The sequence below is a fragment of the Tuber melanosporum genome (assembly GCF_000151645.1).
Source record: "Tuber melanosporum whole genome shotgun sequence assembly, scaffold_49, strain Mel28".
NCBI classification, from domain to species: domain Eukaryota; kingdom Fungi; phylum Ascomycota; class Pezizomycetes; order Pezizales; family Tuberaceae; genus Tuber; species Tuber melanosporum.
Genome location: NW_003299094.1, coordinates 33386 through 51305, shown reverse-complemented (window position 1 = coordinate 51305; position 17920 = coordinate 33386). Strand labels below are relative to the sequence as shown.

Below are 17920 nucleotides of genomic sequence, written 5' to 3'. Positions count from 1 at the left end.
TCTAATGCCATGCGTCTCATGCTACCGGTGTTTGTTGCATCTGGCCACGAAATTAAAAAATAAAAACAAAGGCCAATAGTGGCTATTTCCTTGATGCTGCGATAGGGGTTTAGAACAAAATATTTTTCTGTTTCCTTAAGCTAAGAGTAGTTCAATTCCGCCTATCGCACAGAGATATTTGGGGAAAGATTTGTTTTTTTTTTGAAGAGTGATACTAGTAGTGTACAGTTAGTATCCTGCCACATACTTGTAGTTCATTTATGGATTAAAATTATTCATAGGTATAGTAGGCTTTTGTGTATTCAAGATGTTTTAAATATTTACAAGTGTGCCGGAAGCAGCATAACATATCCTCTAGCTTCTATTTTTGGCTTAGAAATACTAGTATTTGGTTGTTTTAATTAGTTTTAAATGTTCAAGTATGGGATTTACTAGTAAGGCAAGAGCCTCTTAGTAAGTATGCTGCAGCTCATCCACTGTTTATTTTTCAGGTCTGGTACTACCAGTAGTATCTAGCTACTAAGCATCATTTCTAGGTATTAAGTATAGTGTTTATTAGTATCATGCAGTGAGAATTGTACAGAATATTTTGTGACTTATTCGCAGTTTATTTGTAGCTTAAAATGGTTCTGAGATATAATATAATATGAAGTTTGTATAATTTCTAGTTTTCAAGTGTTTATTAGTTTTTTCAAGTTCAGTGATGCTTTCAAGAGCATTATTATCTAGCTTTCAAGTATAGTGAGTAATGTTTAGTAAAAATAGTCTTTGCCACATTCGTAACTCATTTGCATCTCACTTGTAGCTTGAAATATTCTTTAGACTAGCACAGTTTTGTAAAATATCTTTCAGTATATAAATAATTGTACAATATACAAACCTAACCAAGCTGACCAAAGCCTTTTCTAGAGTATTCACATATAAGTCAGAAATATGTTGATAAGTATCATTTCCAGCTTTCTAGTATTAATTAGCTCTTCCAAGTGTTACTTTTAGCTCCCAAGTATGCTGGATAATATTTAGTAAGGTAAAAGTCTTCAATGTCACAATCTTAGCGTAAAAAAATCTAGAATGCCACAACAGTTTAGAAAATATCTGGACTGCCACAGAACCTTAGACTAGTTGTTAGGAATATCGGAATCCAATACCTAGGAGTTACTCTAAGTAGGGTAACCCCACCCAGAAGCAGAATCTCTAGTCTTCAACACCCCCCTCCGGCCCCCTGACAGGACCCGCATGTCATCATACACATCAATCTCAGTTTCATCCTGTGAATATAATACTACAGAATTGAAAGTATCAGAATAATACCGTATACATCGCCACTGTCTATCTGACCAGATTCTGTTCACAGGATATATAAGAAGGGACCTTCGGCTAGGTCTGAGAAGTGGAACAGAGTAAATCCGTCAACTACTCAGAACGTTATTAGGCTTCAAAGATGTGATACCTTTAGTATAGAGCATAAGTAAAGGGATGTTTTCGCACAAAGAGATGGTATTGAAGGGTAAAGGATCTTAGCAAGAGACCAATACATTCACATCCGCCCTACAACATCTGAAAGAGTCTAGAACTCTGAGGGACACTACCATGGAAGCCATTAGATTTCACAGAGTGTTGCAACTAGGTTTTAGAACATATTGTAGTTACAAGAATAACTTCCAATACTACAACAATGATTGAAACCCTATTACCCAGAGTAACTAAGAATTGCTGACCGAGGAAATATTTGCCAATCCAGTAGAATAGCTTTCTGCGAATTAGTAGGAAGTTCTCCGGAAGACATCTATTGGTTGTGCAAAGAGTTATAGAGGTTTAAAGTCAAATAACCTAAAAAAAGCGTTGTGATTATGACTACCTTCACAGATGCAACCCACAGATGAAACTAATCATTTCATCAACGAGAGCAATAATTGGAGCCAACTCAGTTTGACTTGAGAACTAGGCCACAAGTCTAAAGACTCTAGAGATCAGATAACTACTATTGGGAACAGTATAGTTCCGAGTTAATTATATTGTAATCGCCAAATAGGGTGTAGTGATTTTCAGGGTTTCCAAGTATTCGCACCTTTCAAGAATACTCGATATTGCAAGTTATAATTAGAAAAGTACATAGTTGTGTAATAAATAGATATAGTCTGCGAACACTCAGACGCGGAATATAAATATCGAAGTACCTCCCTAGCTTTGGACATCATCAAGCAACAGAAAAGAGACCTTAACAATATAATATTGTTTTATGATTCTATCTTACTTTACCAAATTTACTTTGCTCTTAGTAGTCATAAATAAAACGAGTAAACTCGAGTCTTTCTATACAATCTCTGTCTACAGAAACAACTCTTGATTGGCCTAGACAATTCTGAAGTCTATCAGATTGTCTCTGCCTAATACTAGTACCATAGAAGGAAGGTTTCTATCTGGAAACTACTCATCACTTTCGCTCCGTGGTATTTTGAATACCACCACCACTGATTCTGTAATATCAGTGCTAGTGGAACTCCATCCATCTCCGATATTAGGGCAGTATTTTTCTTCCTTCGATAAAGTTACAAAAGTCTTACAAGACTGATCAATCTGTAAAAAGTTCAACTACCATGTTTCCAAGTGAGATTCTACCCAAGGAATCTATATTTGCAGGATTTCAAACTGCCCATGAAGGGTTCAAGCAAATAGAACTGAGTTGAGAGATGTTGTAATTATAGTACTTGAAGTCTCTCATAATTGTATACTAGAATGCACAGTATATAACAGCCAGTCTGCATCAAGTAAATAGTACTGGATATAAGAGATTCTGCTGCAATATCTGGTTGTCACTCAATTAACTAGCCTGAAGAAGATTCAAGACTGTTTACGCCTTCGATTTGCTGAGGTTATTGACTATCAAGTTACTCTCCGAGCCAAGTAAGCACTATTGAGTAATGGACTTCAAGCACATCAGCTTAGCTTTTCCAAATTATCCTCCTATATTGATGCCTTAAAACAGCAAAACTCTCGCATACATGTTTATTTGTCCATTGATCCTACAAGCTTACAATTTCAGCGAATCTTCATCTGCCCATCTGAGTCAGTAAACTCTTTCTACTATTACCATCACTTTATAGCTGTAGATGGCACACACCTTACAGGAAAGTTTCAGATGACTCTTTTGCTAGCTGTTACAATAGATGCTGCTTGACACAACTTATTACTTGCATAGCATGTAGTGAAATCGGAGAGTGAAAGCTCATGGGACTATTTCTTTCGACAACTACAACTTGCAATTCTGGCAATCATGACTAAACCTACCCCTCTTATTAGTGATAGTGATAAGGGCCTTGTTAATACTTCAGAAATTCTGTCACCCTCAGTATTACAAGCCTACTGCTATTAACCCTTAAAGGAAACCTTTATCAAACAGTATGGAAAAGGTATAAAGAGCAGATTTTAGGCTATTGCTAGAGCACAGCTACCAGCAGACTTTGAGAAAGAAATGGCAGTATTAAGATCTCAAAATCCTATGGCAGAGGAGTATTTTCATCATATTGATTCAGTCCTTTGGAGTACTTCATTTTTCCCTGAAAACCCAAGCAGATTTGGGCATGACACTTCCAATATTGTTGAATCAGTTAACAAGAGCCTGAAAATAGATTGTCAACTTTCAATTGTGGAACTATTGAATAGCATTTAGCATAGCCAAATGGCTCTTTGGTTTACTCACCTACAAGAAGCTAATAAATACCAACCTCACTTTACGAAAATTTGCCTCTGCAAGTTAGAAGTACAAAATATATAGGCAAGAGGAAATACCATACAACTTACCTCTCCCACAATTATCCGTATTCAGCAACCAAATAGGCAAGTCTACATTGTCAATCTAGAGACAAAATCATGTGGATGCGTTCATTTTCAGCAAAATAATATACCTTGTGGGTATGCGATTGCATGTATATTCCAGCCTTTACTTGATTTTTGTCCCCAGGTTCTGGCTACTTCTCCCTGACAGGACACTTATGCTACAAACTTTATACCTGTTGATATCACCAATCTAGTTCTTGGAGATGTCTTTCCACCTACCACTCACGTGCCACAGGGGTGGTCCAAAAAGGAGAGAATTGACACTAATGAAGCCAGAAGCCGTGCTCGGATTCAGCAAATTGCTGGCGGCCTTCCCCACATACCCAACTGGGCTCCTCACCATTGCTCTACATGTAATCAAGTAGGTCATAATACTCATACATGCAAAAAAAAACCCTATAATTAAGGTGAGAATATTCTTTCCAATTGTCCTGTGTTTGAGCTGCCAAGTTCTTATCACTGACAATTATGACAGACATCTACATAAATGTTTTTCTTTCCTTGGGCTCCTTTATGTATACTGTTAGCTAAACTATGAGTTACTTTATATAAACATTTGTAGTTGTAGAAAAAAACCAGAGACAAAACTAGTCTCAGGTGCTGTGGCATTCTAGATATTTTTTGCGCCAGGATTGTGGCATTGAAGACTTTTACCGTTAAATGTACAGTACGAGGCTGGTAACAAAAGTCACCGGTAGTGTAATGGTACCACACCAAAAGTAGCCGACTTTAGGTAGTTGAATCCCCTCCCTAGGGTACCGAAAGAATGCAAAAAATATCTTTATAAGTTTCAGAACTATGCCAACTTTTCATACACAAAAGCTTAGGTCTAGCAAAATCAAATTGATTCTTTGGCAGCTAAAATTACTCAATCGAAGTTGAAAAATGGCCAAAAAACTATAGTTTTCCATACAAAAAGTGCCAAGACCCAATGTCACTTTTGCTCTCTGGTCAATGGGCATTCCAGAAAATGAGATATATATTCGTAAAAACCCAGAAGAGAAACCCCAAGGAATAAGCAATAGATCTTGGGTTTTATCAATGGAATAAAGGTGGAGTTACAATGTTGTCAACATGGGTACTTTGGGTGTTAAACGCACTTCTACCGATGATTTTTGTTACCAGCCTCGTACCTACTTCCAGAATCGCCCAAAGCCTAGGATATAGTACAAAAAAAAACCCAAAATATTTAGTCTAGCCCATTTTGTCCGTTTTCGGTTCGACCGCATCCACATTTGTTGTCTCATTAGCGGCTGTCTCTTTAGCCGCCTTCTCGACCTCGATTTCTACCCCAACCTCGGCCTTCTGTACCTTGGTAACTTCTGGAGCCGTCTGAGCGGTGTCGCCCTGAGATTCCGTCTCTGGTCGAAATTCCTCCTCTAGGGCAGCGGTTTCGGGGGGTCCTAATGGTTCTTCAACTGTTGTTGCAGGAGTCTCCACTACTGGATCTGTAGCTGAGGTTTCTAATGGCAAAGGAGTAGCCCTAATTGTTTCGGCAAGTGGCTCCTCTGGCGCTGTCTCCTTTGGAGTATCTGCCACTAAGGCTGTAGCTGCCGCCAAGGTCCCAGAGGGTGTAATGATTGCTACGACTTCCTCTGCTTGATCCGCTGAAGGGTCTTTAGGAAGGTCTGGCACCTCCTTCACCTCTGATGGCATAGTTTCTATCGTGGAGGCTGCGAGTATGCATACTTCCTCCTGAGCTTGAGCTACTGGAAGCTGTTCGGCAACGTCAGCCACTGGTGAAGTAGTCGTTACAGGGACGCCCTCTATCGCAGAGGAAGGTCCCAAGGGATCAGTCTGTGTCTCGGCCTTGACTTCACCGATCGGTTGGGCCTTGAGCTCGGTCGGTTCTTCCAACTCAGCCGTTTCATCAACCATCTGATATACCGCATTTACCTCGGCCTCCTCTCTTGACTCTTCGGCCTTCATTGCTTCCTCCTCCACCTTCTGTATAGTCTCCTCCACTTCGGCTTCTAAAGCTCCTTCCAAACCCTCTATTGTCTCCAGCGGAGCAGCTTGAAGAACCTCCCTTTCGGCTTCTTCTACATCAGTCGCGTTTGCGAGAGCCTTGTATTCTGGGCTGTTCAAAATTTCCGCAGCCCTCTCAGTTGTTTCAAGAGTCTTTCCGACTCCGCTATGTGCCCATTTCGGCTTCGCTGCCACGTCTCGTAAATTGTCCAAGCTAACATTCATCCGTTTGCCAACACCTACAAAAACCCCAAATTAGTACAAGTGATGAATATATATATAACACCCACGGTGAGAGTGTTACCCAATTCCTCGAATCCCCAGACGTTCGCCTTCATACCGGTTCCGTAGAACTGGTGCTTCTTCAAGTAAGCCAACCAGATCTCCACCGTTTCCGGATGACCATCCTTAATCTGAATTAACCGCTTATATGTGACTCTCTCAAAATTCTCTTGGGACTTCTTGTGAACGAAATGGCCTCGGGGAACAGTCCATCTCTCAGTCTTTCTGGGAAGTGGTACAGGTCCGGACGCCGGGAGGTTCAGGTAGTAGGCTGCGCGGAGGGCAAAGTCACACATGAACTCCAAGTTACGAACGTTGTAAGACCGTATCTGGAGATTGCATACTGGGAGGCCATGTTCCGCCTTACGTTTGAAAGGCCGGTACCAGACGGACTGAATACTTAAGGGGATGCGAGGTTCCGGGTCGGCATCGGGATCTGCCGCACCGGCACCTGGATTGCTGGCGGAAGTCCTAATTCCCGTCAGGAAAAATCCAATATAATCCGCTATTGTAAAGTGACTGGGACCTACTCCTCAGTAATTTCCTGGCGTAGTAGAGCTGCCGTCGAAAAATTTGACCTTGGTAGGACTGAACATACCTATCCATAAAATTATCAGTTCAATCAATTCTAGCCATTGACACCTCTTGAACGAAAGCATACCCCTAAAGGCCTTCGTATGGTCCGTACACGAGTCACAGCGGACCGTGATCGAAAGGCAAACATGTTTCTGAATCTTTTGAAGGATTTGAAGGTCTTTTGTCGTGGGCGACTTTGTGCTCGGTGAAGCTACCACGTGATAAAGAGCGGGTAACCTTTGTCGAACCCTGCAGCATAGTTTTTGTCTCAAGGTCGCGTTTCACTCCAAGAGCTTCAACTCAACAATCTACGACAACCCCCGACCACGATTTTCAAAAGCTCCATCTTAACGAAAAGAAATCGAGAACTCAAATAATGGAGGCCTCGCGTGGACCCCCCCGTGTTAAAAACAAGGGAGCAAGCACCCAGCAAATCAGGTATATCTCAACACTCTGGACAAACTATCTTTGCCATGCAAAACTAACAAGCATCACAGTGCCGAACAAATTCTTCGAGAAGCTTTCGAACGGCAAGAGCAAGGACTCCAGGCACCGACACAACGATTTGCAGATCTCGAAGAGCTTCATGAGTTTCAAGGCCGGAAGCGCAAGGAATTCGAAGACTATGTGCGCCGTAATCGGATTAACATGAACAACTGGATGCGCTATGCACAATGGGAGCTCGATCAGAAGGAATACGCTCGTGCCCGTTCAATTTTCGAGAGGGCTTTAGACGTCGATTCCCGTTCCGTTGTGTTATGGCTACGGTACATTGAGGCAGAAATGAAGACTCGGAACATAAACCATGCCCGAAATTTACTTGATCGTGCGGTTACAATCCTGCCGCGGGTGGATAAACTGTGGTATAAGTATGTTTACATGGAAGAGACATTGGGTAATATCCCTGGCACTCGGCAGGTTTTTGAGAGGTGGATGTCGTGGGAGCCTGACGAAGCGGCGTGGAGTGCATACATCAAGCTTGAGAAGCGGTACGACGAATTTGCAAGGGCGAGAACTATCTTTCAAAGGTTCACCCAAGTCCACCCTGAGCCAAGGAATTGGATAAAGTGGGCACGTTTTGAGGAGGAGTTTGGAACTGAGGATAACGTCCGGGAAGTCTACACATTGGCTGTCGAGACCTTGGGTGAGGAGTTCATGGATGAGAAACTCTTCATTGCCTATGCTAGGTACGATTATTTATATTTGCCTTGGGACAACCCGTACGTAAATACTGACGATTCTCTCTAGGTATGAAGCTAAGCTAAAGGAGTATGAGCGTGCCCGAGTGATCTACCAATACGCTCTTGACCGTTTGCCAAGATCTAAATCTCAATTACTGCACAAGTCATACACAACGTTTGAGAAGCAGTTCGGTGAACGTGAAGGTGTAGAAGATGTGATCCTGTCCAAACGGCGAGTCCAGTACGAGGAGCAGATCAAGGAGAATCCAAAGAACTATGACGTCTGGTTTGATTACGCCAGGCTGGAGGAGACACTTGGGGATAAAGATAGGGTACGAGATGTTTACGAGCGAGCGATTGCAAATATCCCCCCAACCAAGGATAAAAGACATTGGAGAAGATATATCTACCTCTGGGTATTCTATGCCCTCTGGGAAGAGATGAAAGGGAAGGTACGCCCACAATTCAACCCTTCCCACTGCCAACATATCCCACCGCCTGTGATCCACAAACCCACAAACAAGCGACAGCTAACCTCTCCACCAGGACATCGACCGCACCCGCCAAATCTACAACGAATGCCTAAACCTAATCCCACACAAACGTTTCACCTTCGCCAAAATCTGGCTCCTAAAGGCACACTTCGAAGTGCGACACTTCAACCTCCCCGCCGCGCGAAAAACCCTGGGCCAGGCGATCGGCGCCTGTCCAAAGGACAAACTCTTCAAAGGCTACATATCGCTCGAAACTCGACTGCACGAGTTCTCCCGCTGTCGCACGCTCTATGAGAAGCACATCGAGTTCAACCCATCCAACGCACAGACCTGGATCCGGTTCGCGGAGCTGGAAATGGCGCTGGAGGACTGCGACCGCGTTCGCGCCATCTTCGAACTCGCCGTGGATCAGGAGCTACTGGACATGCCGGAGCTGCTGTGGAAGGCCTACATCGACTTTGAAGAGGAGGGCGGTGAGTTTGATAAGGTTAGAGGTCTCTTCGAGCGCCTGCTGGAGAAGACGGACCATGTTAAGGTCTGGATCAGCTATGCACACTTCGAAGTCAACGCAGATGAGGGCGAGGATGAGGACAGCGTTAGCGAGGAAACTAAGGCGCGCGCGAGGGAGATTTTCGAGAGGGCGTATAAAAGATTGAAGGAGAAGGAGCTTAAGGAGGAGGTTTGTTCCCCATTACCAGAGAGTTGCGGGGTCTAATGGAGATATATGTAGCGCGTCGCACTCCTCAACGCCTGGAAAGCATTCGAGCAAACGCACGGCACTCCCGAAGACCAGAAGAAGGTGGAAGCGCAGATGCCCAGCAAGGTCAAGAAGAGGAGAAAGCTGGACGACGATACCTACGAGGAGTACATGGAGTACATGTTCCCCGCCGATGAGCAGTCCAACGCCCGAATCCTCAATATGCTACAGGCTGCTCGTGCCTGGAAGCAAAATCAGGCAGGCTTGGGTCCTTGAGGATTATGTCAACTTTTGCACTAGTTTTTGTCATGGAGTGCTGATTATTAGATTTTGTTTTTGTATAGTAGGGTGAAAGGGGGGATTGCTCGAGCTGAAGGAAGGAGAGAGGTTGGGCGTACTAACTGAGAATTGGGAAGGGAAAAGAAAAAAATCCAACCCTAGAATAGTTGATAAATGCAGGAGACCCTTTACCAGTCTAGCCTCCGCTCTCGTGGGAGGGAGTGGAAGACTGGATGAACGAATGGAAAGAAAAAGGGGGGAGAGAAAAGGAAAGTGAGTTGGTAGTGTTTCCTGGGTGCATTTGTGAGATACTCGCTTGCTCCTGACAGGGAGGGAGGTGGGCGCCTACTCACCCATGCCAGTTGGGTTTTGATAAGCATTGATGGTGTGGCATGGGTGATTTTTGGTGACCCTTGGGTCATGCTAGTTTGGGGGTGGCCTAAAAATTTAATTCGCCTTGATGGTTCTATAACGTCGCTCATCGGAGAGGGTTCTGTCCCTCTCCTCCGGTAGCCTCTGCAGGAGAATCAGTATGATATGGCCCTAAGCACTAAAGTTGATCAAGGGCATACATACCCCACGGTTCCGAAGCATATGATATACCGCATCTCGACACACCCAAGTGATACCCCTCTTTGGCAGGCAGGCTCAGGACCGCATAGGAATGGTCCCTGCAAAAAGGCTCCTTGTTTTGATCCTCAACCTCGTCCTCGGTTTACCTCTCACCGGATCCTTTACTTCTAGAAATTGTATAAGTGGCAGAGTGGCGACGTGACATTGAGAAGCTGTCCCCGGTGCTAGTATCAGTAGAACTAACTCGACGCTGGAGGTCGCGCGAAAGTTTTTCCAGATAGGGAATATCCAGTAAACCCAGAAGAACAAGCGGAGAAGGAAAGAAAACAGGTCGATGTAATCTATCCAGATCCTGATTTGGGGGACGACTACTCACCCGCCCACCCAACAACAGTGCCGGTATTTCGAAGGGGTACTGTGCATACTGTACCACATTTCCCTGCGATGGCTCTAGAGCACTGCATAGAGAGGGAGAGAGACCTAGGGCTCGCTCGGATCGAGCCCCCCACGCTCCTCCCCTCCAATATCTTGCTATAGAGTCAGTTGAAAGACGAACCCTTGCACGAGTAAGGTAGTGAATTACGAACCACTCGGACTCGCCCAGGTCGATCCTCTGTATGATATCAAAAATTTCTGGGGACATCCTCATTATCCTATTGCAGGTTTCCTAGCAATCTATAGTGTATCGTAGTACCGTAAAATCTCGTGAAATCCACTATATCCGCCAGCCCAGGGTGGGTTTAACCTAACAGGTTACCAGAATTAATAAGACCCGACACATTGTTGGGGTCTCTGCTTCGCCGTTAGCGTTCTTTTCTTTGGTGAGAATCGGCAGGCAGGCCATGGGTCAAGACTCAATCATAGAGAACAACAACAAATGTTGCGGAAAAAAAGAAAGGTTAGAAGATCGTTTCTTTTCTCAATACTGCTCATCTACTGTCCTGTTCTCAATGGTGGACCCCGAGCCCCCTTTGCACAACCAATCCACCACAAAACGTCAAGGCATTCTCTTTGGATAAACAACACTCCGAGACTACAAAGTTACTCCTACACCGCCACGAGTCCATCCACGTCCTCCGCAACACCCCGTAGACCGATCCCATAATGTGCCGGGAAAACGCTAACCCTTCTCCTGAGTCTTTGTCTCTGAATCCTGAGATCACCACAGGGCCGGCGGAGATAGTGGATTTCACGAGATTTTACGGTAGGGCATGAGGTTTCGTTATAAATCATTGGTTTCGTCCATTATCTGCGGGCAGCCAATAGCCAGAATAACTTTTACTAACTTATACGCTCAATAGTTGTTATGCTCTACATACCTGATCCCTTGTTTGATATATTTGGGCTGCCTCAAACATCAACTACCTAACAAGAGTAGTACTCAGTGTTTGCTCATCCATCCTATCATACTCTCCTTTAAATTCGAAGTTTCCAGTTTTTATAGCACAAGGCCCCCCGTGGTTGGCAATGTACCGACCTCAATACCTGTGAGCCGGTAAATGCACACCGGTGAATCATAGCCTGATATGACCGTCTGTTTTCGTCGGGAATGGAGTGCGTGCATATACGCCACCAAGAAACGGAGATATCATATTTCCCCACCGAGTAAATCTTCTCCACAACTTTTCGTTGTACGCTCTGTGCGCCACAAGTAACCTCAGGATCAAGCAATTCCGCAAGGGATTCCTTATTACTTGGATAGGCTTTGGCGGGCGAGGTCATTTCAGGTTGTCAATGTCGTCGTAATCCCAGGTCGCATGACAATTATATTCTCTGCCCAACCGGGGTGGCCAGGCGCAAGAATCTCTTTGCCAAAAACTCATCTAGGCACCTGCACGCGGGTTGGGTAGTATCCCTAGAAACTGAGACATGGGCCACTACCACGATGACACCGAAATTTACGTTTGTGGGGTGTACGGCCCACCACTTTTGAAAGTACCACCCAATATTCTCTCGTGCAGCTTAGTGCTTGGCCACGGCCAACTGTGATTTCAGCAGATATGCTGTGGGGTCTGCTGGCCAATCTTTGATAATTGCACCAACTAGCTTCCTTGCACAATTCAAGTTTTCCTCTTTTGAGTTCGCAATGACTGCATTGCCCACCAACAATACTCCCTCCATATCAGCAGCATGGTTGTGCGGATATCATCAGACGGGGAAACCGTGCAATGGTCATGCATGACGCACAAACGAAGGTTGTACCCTAGTTCGAGAAAATACCACAGGGTTGATTCCATTGATTACACCGAAAGATCTCCAGACCTACTCAATGACTTACATAGGACATTGTGCGGCGGTAGTTGGTGACCGATCTTTCATAGTGAATCCATAAACGTTGTGAACTCTTTGCCCATGTATCTGCCACTCTGCTATACATATAAGCTACCAAAGAGTGGTTTAACTGCCGCCATGCAACGACGGTCCGAAAGCACAGTACTGATACCAGACTCTATCCCATAGTTAATCGTCCGGGAGCCAGCTGCTGCTGCCAGTAGGCTTGAATATTTCCTCATGGTGCTTGGTGGTGTTTTCCGCAACATTTATGGCCCATTGACGCTCACCATGTCCTACTCACTTGACCAGCACTGTTAGTATCATTAAAACGGTGAGACGGCCAGAGAGATGCTTGGTTAGTAGCCTAGGCATGCTCCAGCGACCCTCACGACCGTCTGAAAGAGGCGCGTAGTATTCTCAATCCCACACCCGCGAGAAGGGTATGAGCAGTCGACCATGAAATGCACCAATAGGTGAACTTGAGGGGTTTAGTGTTCACCACCTACCATTAAGAAAACGAATCATAATACCATTAGGAGACCGGCTACTCCGTGAGCCAGACCACTTGTTATTATTATTATTGCGCTGCTGGCCTCAAGCCCCCATGAGCATTTTTGGTCGCTCGATCCCATAATTTCGTTGGGGGGGATACCCAGATCCACGTACCCCTCAATTTGGTTCTCACTTGCACGTTTTTTTGCCCGTTTTTTCAGCTAACTCAGCCCCTTCCACGAGTCGGATGCTCAAGCGGACCTTGTAAGATTGAGTTGTAAGATCTCGGTATATTTCGAAGAATGATGCTGGAGTACGGAAAGTAAGGTCAGTTTCTACGAGTCTGCATCTACGAAGCAGCACAAGGCGATTCGGGGGCGATTGACCATAAAAAACCTTGATCTTTTCCTGCGGTGTGTCCAAGGGGGCATCTGGGGTACAATTTTCTCACTGATATCCGTTGGCCGGCAAGCAAACTAGGGAGCTGTTGGAACGGATATAGCCCGAAGCTGCTGTGTTAGGATGGGTGGGAGTGAGGGGGATAACCTACCATCCGGCAGTGGTAGCTCTCTATCCGGCCAGAGAATTAGATGGAGAGGTAGATAACCAGAAGAGGTTGGATTCTGGGAGGTATAAGTGGGTGTATGAATAGATGTATAAATGTATGGACCACGGTGACGGGCAGAAGGGACGGCTTCGTGCGTAAGAGTATGGCAATGGGAGTGAGAAACTGAGAGCAAGACCGCCTATGGTGGCAGCGGCGGAAAGTTGACAGCTCTAAAAGTGCCGGCCGGAGATGTAATGAATTGGGCTACCCCCCCCCCCCCACCTCTCTCTCGGGTACATGCATTGTCCAATGGCAAGGCAAGACACGGGTCTCCGGGAGCCTGCAACTTCAATTCCCATATGTAATTGTACTCGTACACCCCGCAAATATAGGAGTAAGAGCTTACTCACACACAACATTGGACTTCTTTCTCACAGATAATAACTTTAATCAATAGGCTGTGCTCTCCCTCCTCCTGCCCACGCAAGTCATTTAAAACCAGAATCTCCAATTTGATCGCCAACCACTCTATCACTGGTCTTGAAGCAGACATCCCACCTTTTCAGGGGGTCTCCTAAGGAGGGAAAAGGGAACAAGTGAAACAGAAAGTAAACAAAATTAAGAGAAAGGAAAATAAAAGCAAACGTTCAACCCCAGGCCAGCTTTGCACATAACGCCGTGAGAAGCATGCAAGAAAGGAGCGCATTGTAACAACTTCGCCATGTAATGCCCTCCCGCCGCAAGTAGAATCTTGGTCTCAATAGACAGGAGTGAGTCAGGCAATGATTCAGCCAAGCCTCGTTTAGGTGGCATGCAGGTAAGCAATCATTACAATCATTGGTGTCAAAGGCTATCCTATATAGAATTACATCTGGCGACGGAAGTGACATAAGACAAAAAAAAAAAGCGTAAACCCCCAATTTATGAATCAACAGCTCTTATGCGCCAAAGCCATGTTTTTTAGGGTGTATAGGTAGAAAGTTACCAATTATTAGTGCGGGACTGTGGTTCACAAGCCAGTTAGCAGTAGAATATTAGCCGCTGATGACGGGGAGTAACCAACATATCGTTCATATCTCGTCGAATCGTGAATGAGAAGCAACAATGGATGAGCTTTTCCTTAGCATTTGGATCAGGGTTCTTCAAATGGCAGCTCGTCAACATAGCCTTTTGAGTAGTGTCAAAGGCGATGGTGCCGAATTTCTCCCAGTAGCTTACAGCAGAATCTTCTACGACTAGCTCATAAATCGCCAACTTTCCCTAGTTGACCCATCAGTAACGGTTTAACGAAACATGCAGCCTTGCATTCATCCGTGATGAGTGATAGTTTCAAAGCGCCCGCCCCCGCCCCCCGCTCAAGCGTGGAATAAGATGCTTACATCTCTCATTTGCTCTATTGGGACACTTATAAGTTCCGCAAACTCCTTATTTCCTCTGAATATCTCTCCAGTCCTCCGCCAGAGGCAAGCTGGGACTGCCATGGAAGCAAAAACTCGATCGTACTCAAGTAAGGACTTTTCAAACCATTCTTCCACGTGAACTAAATCGAGATCCGTCAACTGATGCGTCCGCTCCCTGAACTTTGGTCTGAACTTGTCCAATTGCGCTAGTATCCTTCTGCGCGAACTGTGCGCCATGTTTTTCTCCATGTACTGCGAAAGTCTGGCGTATCCTTTTACATAGTTGAAAGGCTTCAGAAGGCCCGCTTCAAGTTTCGCCTTTAGGACCTGTTTCATCCTCTCCTCCGGAGCATCCTGAGATGGATCCGCGGCAGTGAGATAGTAATTTTCCTTTGCCCTCTCGGTCGAGGGCTTTGCACTTCCTGGGCGAGGGATTGACGATGTTGAGTTGGGGTTTACAGGCGGTAGAAGCCTCTGCTGATTGAAGGTGGTATTACTCGTGCCAGATTGACCCAGTTGAACGTTGGATGATGTGTCTGAAAACAGGCTCTGGTTCTGATCGGCGGTGAAGATCTCATCGGGGTATAGATTGCCGAGGAAGTCACTCAGCAAACTAAATTCGCTGGACACTTCCGGAGCGGAAAACATCCACTGATGATGATATGGATTGGTATATGATGTTGCTTGTTGTTGCGGCAGCGGATGATCCCAGTCGGTAACTCCCAAAACTGTCACTTAATATGAGCGAGAAGGTCCTCACAAGGGTTGCAGCCAAGTATTTATATCAGGGTCCAACTTACAGGCTTGGGAACCTCCATTGAGGGCTGCCCTCGGCGCTACAGAGACTGGGGACGGTGCGACAATGGACGTCCCTGCACCGGGCCTAGAGGGAGGTATGGGTGGTGGAGGAAGCGAGACATTGGAGGCAGTAGTTGCCGTGGATGCTCTTACCTCTTGTTGCTCAAGTGGTTTTGACATGCCGTTGACCGGAGGCGATACTGACGCCTTAGAAGGAGAGGTATTCGAGTCCTCCTGATCGTTTTCCTGGGTGGTTGTAGAGGACTCTGTCTTTGACTTTTTGGGTTCGCGAGGCTCGTCGTGACATAAATGACCTATATTTCTTTTCACACAACGCATACATGGCCGGTCTGCCAACGTAGCACATCAGCATTCTACACTCACTATAGAGTTCTCTCGGCCAGCCTGTTGGAAGTAGCAGAAAGCAGAGAGAATAACTAAGTCGAACGGAGGTTTTTTCTCCTTACGTACCATCATCGCACGTCATGTGTGATCTTCGGCAATACACGCATGCTATCACGCGACCTTAAGTCAGTTTATAGGTTCCAGACGCTGTCGCAGGAAGGTTATACAGGGTAGGGAAAATCTCCAATGTCTTACCATGATTGACCTTGCGGCGCTTTTTAGGGCTTCGTCCCATAGACGTCTGGCCAGGAGTCGAAGTAGTCGGAGATTGGGAGCCCGACGGCTCAGCACCAACGGTGCCCAACGAAGAAGCCGAATTCCCAGATGCACCGCCCTGAGAAGTACCGACACCCCCTCCATTACTCTGTTGAGCGGATGGATGTGGGGCTCTCACTGCAGCCCCATTGCTACTCGCACTTGCGGGAGGGTGAACCTCGGTCATTTGGAACGAAGGATTGGAGGAAGGGTGGAATTAGTTTCAAGTGTTATTGTTGACTCTTGTTTCGCCGCATTCGACTGAGCGCTCTGCTGTAAAGGGCGAACCGGTTACACCCAGAATGTCAGCGCGCTGATCGATCGGTACTGCCTCGCTTTCTTTCCTTTTTTTTTTTTTTTTTTTTGCCCTCCCTTCCTTCTCGCTGCGATCACTCTTTGGCGGATGTCGAGTGTAATTTTTTTAATATTTCTCTAATTTCCTCTCCCTTCCTGACCCCTCCAATTCTCCTACTCGAGTCTGCCACGCAGAGGGAGCGAAGCGTGTGGATGCCGACAGCGTGGTTGCACGTACGCGTGCAGAGTCGAGAGGAATGAATGGAGGCTCTAGGCGGGCGGTCGAGGTGTCGCACGACCAGAAAATGATGCCGGCCCGCACGGTAGTGGTGGGCAGGAGATGGCAAAGCGCAGTACAGGATACCCTTCGCAGGGTTGATACGCACACAGTGGGTAGTTGTCAGGCCAGTCTTGAGCACAGCAGGCTAGTGCAATTTTCTTCTTCTGCTATAGGAGAGTGAGTGTACCGGTACAGTGCTCGCACAGTAAGAGCGATCAGAAAGACGAAAGAAAAGCACAGGTACGGTAAACTTTGTGTGTAGGCTGCGTCGTAGTTGCCTCTTTGTCCTGGGTTGTATTTCGATGAAGCTGAGTGGTTGGAGAGGGGTCGGCGAGAGAGAGAAAAAAAAAAAGTCTATAGGACTCCATCTACTTCACCCAGACTCACAAGAGAAGTCCCTCGTCGGCCATGCAAGCCATACAATTACGAGTACATCTGGGCATGTAAATAACATGAATAAATTAAATTAAATTTTTACATATTAAGAAGGCATCTACTAAAAAAACAGTATTGGCCGAAGAAGATATAAACTACCCTACTGTACCTGCACTCGAACTCAACGATTGAACGTAGACAAGGCTCATTCCTCTCTTCCCTAGGGTTTCCCCACGCATCCTCGCTTGCTGGCTCCATTGCAAACAAGTCTTGAAAATCTGCCCTGCACACCGGGATATACTCGAGCATTGTGCCATACCATAGGTAGCTGAATTCTTACATACATATTCATGGCAACCAACCATTCAACACGACGGAGTTGCCGGTAGTTCTCGGTAATATGACGAAATGCGGTCTTTTATCGTATCCTTAACAGCCTACTTTGACGCCCTTACTCCAGTATTTGGTACCCCTGGATCCTGAAGAGCAAGGGAGTATTTCCACCATGCTGGCTTAGTTATTGGCCTAGATCCCACAAATGGAATCTCCGTTACCCTTTCCGCCATTATTCCCCGCTTCTCGAGTAGGAGGTCGTCTTGGTATCGTGAGAACAACACTTTCACACCAAGTCTGTTCCCCGGTACTTGATCCAACAAACACCACTAGGTAGTCTAATGCCGATGCCATACCTTATTGCTGCTAGTAAGTCTAGCTCTTTGCTGTATGTACCTGATTGGCTGTTTTCCGCTTCTAGTGCAATGGGGAGGGTGCTTTGTTAAGCCGCACACGGTCACAGGACAGTTCTCACAAGTCAACAGGGTGAAGTAAGGCGTGAATTTACACTCACCGATAAATAAATCTGCTAGCTAGAGCAGGCTGCGTGATTACACTGTGCCTGGGTATTGAAATGAGA

The 17920-nt window shown here is 45.7% G+C and overlaps 4 protein-coding genes; 1 reads left to right on the top strand and 3 right to left on the bottom strand.

The window, feature by feature from the left end:
• Positions 1-5031: 5031 nt before the first annotated feature.
• GSTUM_00008599001 (uncharacterized protein) lies at positions 5032-6811 on the bottom strand (the record flags this gene model as incomplete). The annotated part of the gene is made up of 4 exons (XM_002840153.1): positions 5032-6044; positions 6110-6558; positions 6618-6685; positions 6749-6811. The coding sequence occupies 4 exons, from the start codon at positions 6809-6811 to the stop codon at positions 5032-5034; spliced, it is 1593 nt and encodes a 530-aa protein (XP_002840199.1).
• A 169-nt stretch (positions 6812-6980) lies between these two features.
• GSTUM_00008598001 (uncharacterized protein) lies at positions 6981-9786 on the top strand. XM_002840152.2 has 5 exons: positions 6981-7101; positions 7161-7850; positions 7912-8296; positions 8391-9017; positions 9069-9786. The coding sequence occupies exons 1-5, from the start codon at positions 7040-7042 to the stop codon at positions 9309-9311; spliced, it is 2007 nt and encodes a 668-aa protein (XP_002840198.1). The 5' UTR covers positions 6981-7039; the 3' UTR covers positions 9312-9786.
• Positions 9787-9792: 6 nt separating this feature from the next.
• GSTUM_00008597001 (uncharacterized protein) lies at positions 9793-10534 on the bottom strand (the record flags this gene model as incomplete). XM_002840151.2 has 4 exons in its annotated part: positions 10475-10534; positions 10034-10414; positions 9891-9985; positions 9793-9830 (listed from the first exon to the last, which is right to left on the bottom strand). Exons 2-4 carry the CDS (start codon positions 10090-10092, stop codon positions 9793-9795), a joined length of 192 nt encoding a protein of 63 aa, XP_002840197.1. The 5' UTR covers positions 10093-10414; positions 10475-10534.
• Positions 10535-11934: 1400 nt separating this feature from the next.
• GSTUM_00008596001 (uncharacterized protein) lies at positions 11935-16394 on the bottom strand. XM_002840150.2 has 9 exons: positions 15999-16394; positions 15870-15911; positions 15401-15748; positions 14580-15328; positions 14264-14460; positions 13040-14202; positions 12828-12961; positions 12668-12746; positions 11935-12454 (listed from the first exon to the last, which is right to left on the bottom strand). The coding sequence occupies exons 1-6, from the start codon at positions 16243-16245 to the stop codon at positions 14139-14141; spliced, it is 1647 nt and encodes a 548-aa protein (XP_002840196.1). The 5' UTR covers positions 16246-16394; the 3' UTR covers positions 11935-12454; positions 12668-12746; positions 12828-12961; positions 13040-14138.
• Positions 16395-17920: the final 1526 nt, after the last annotated feature.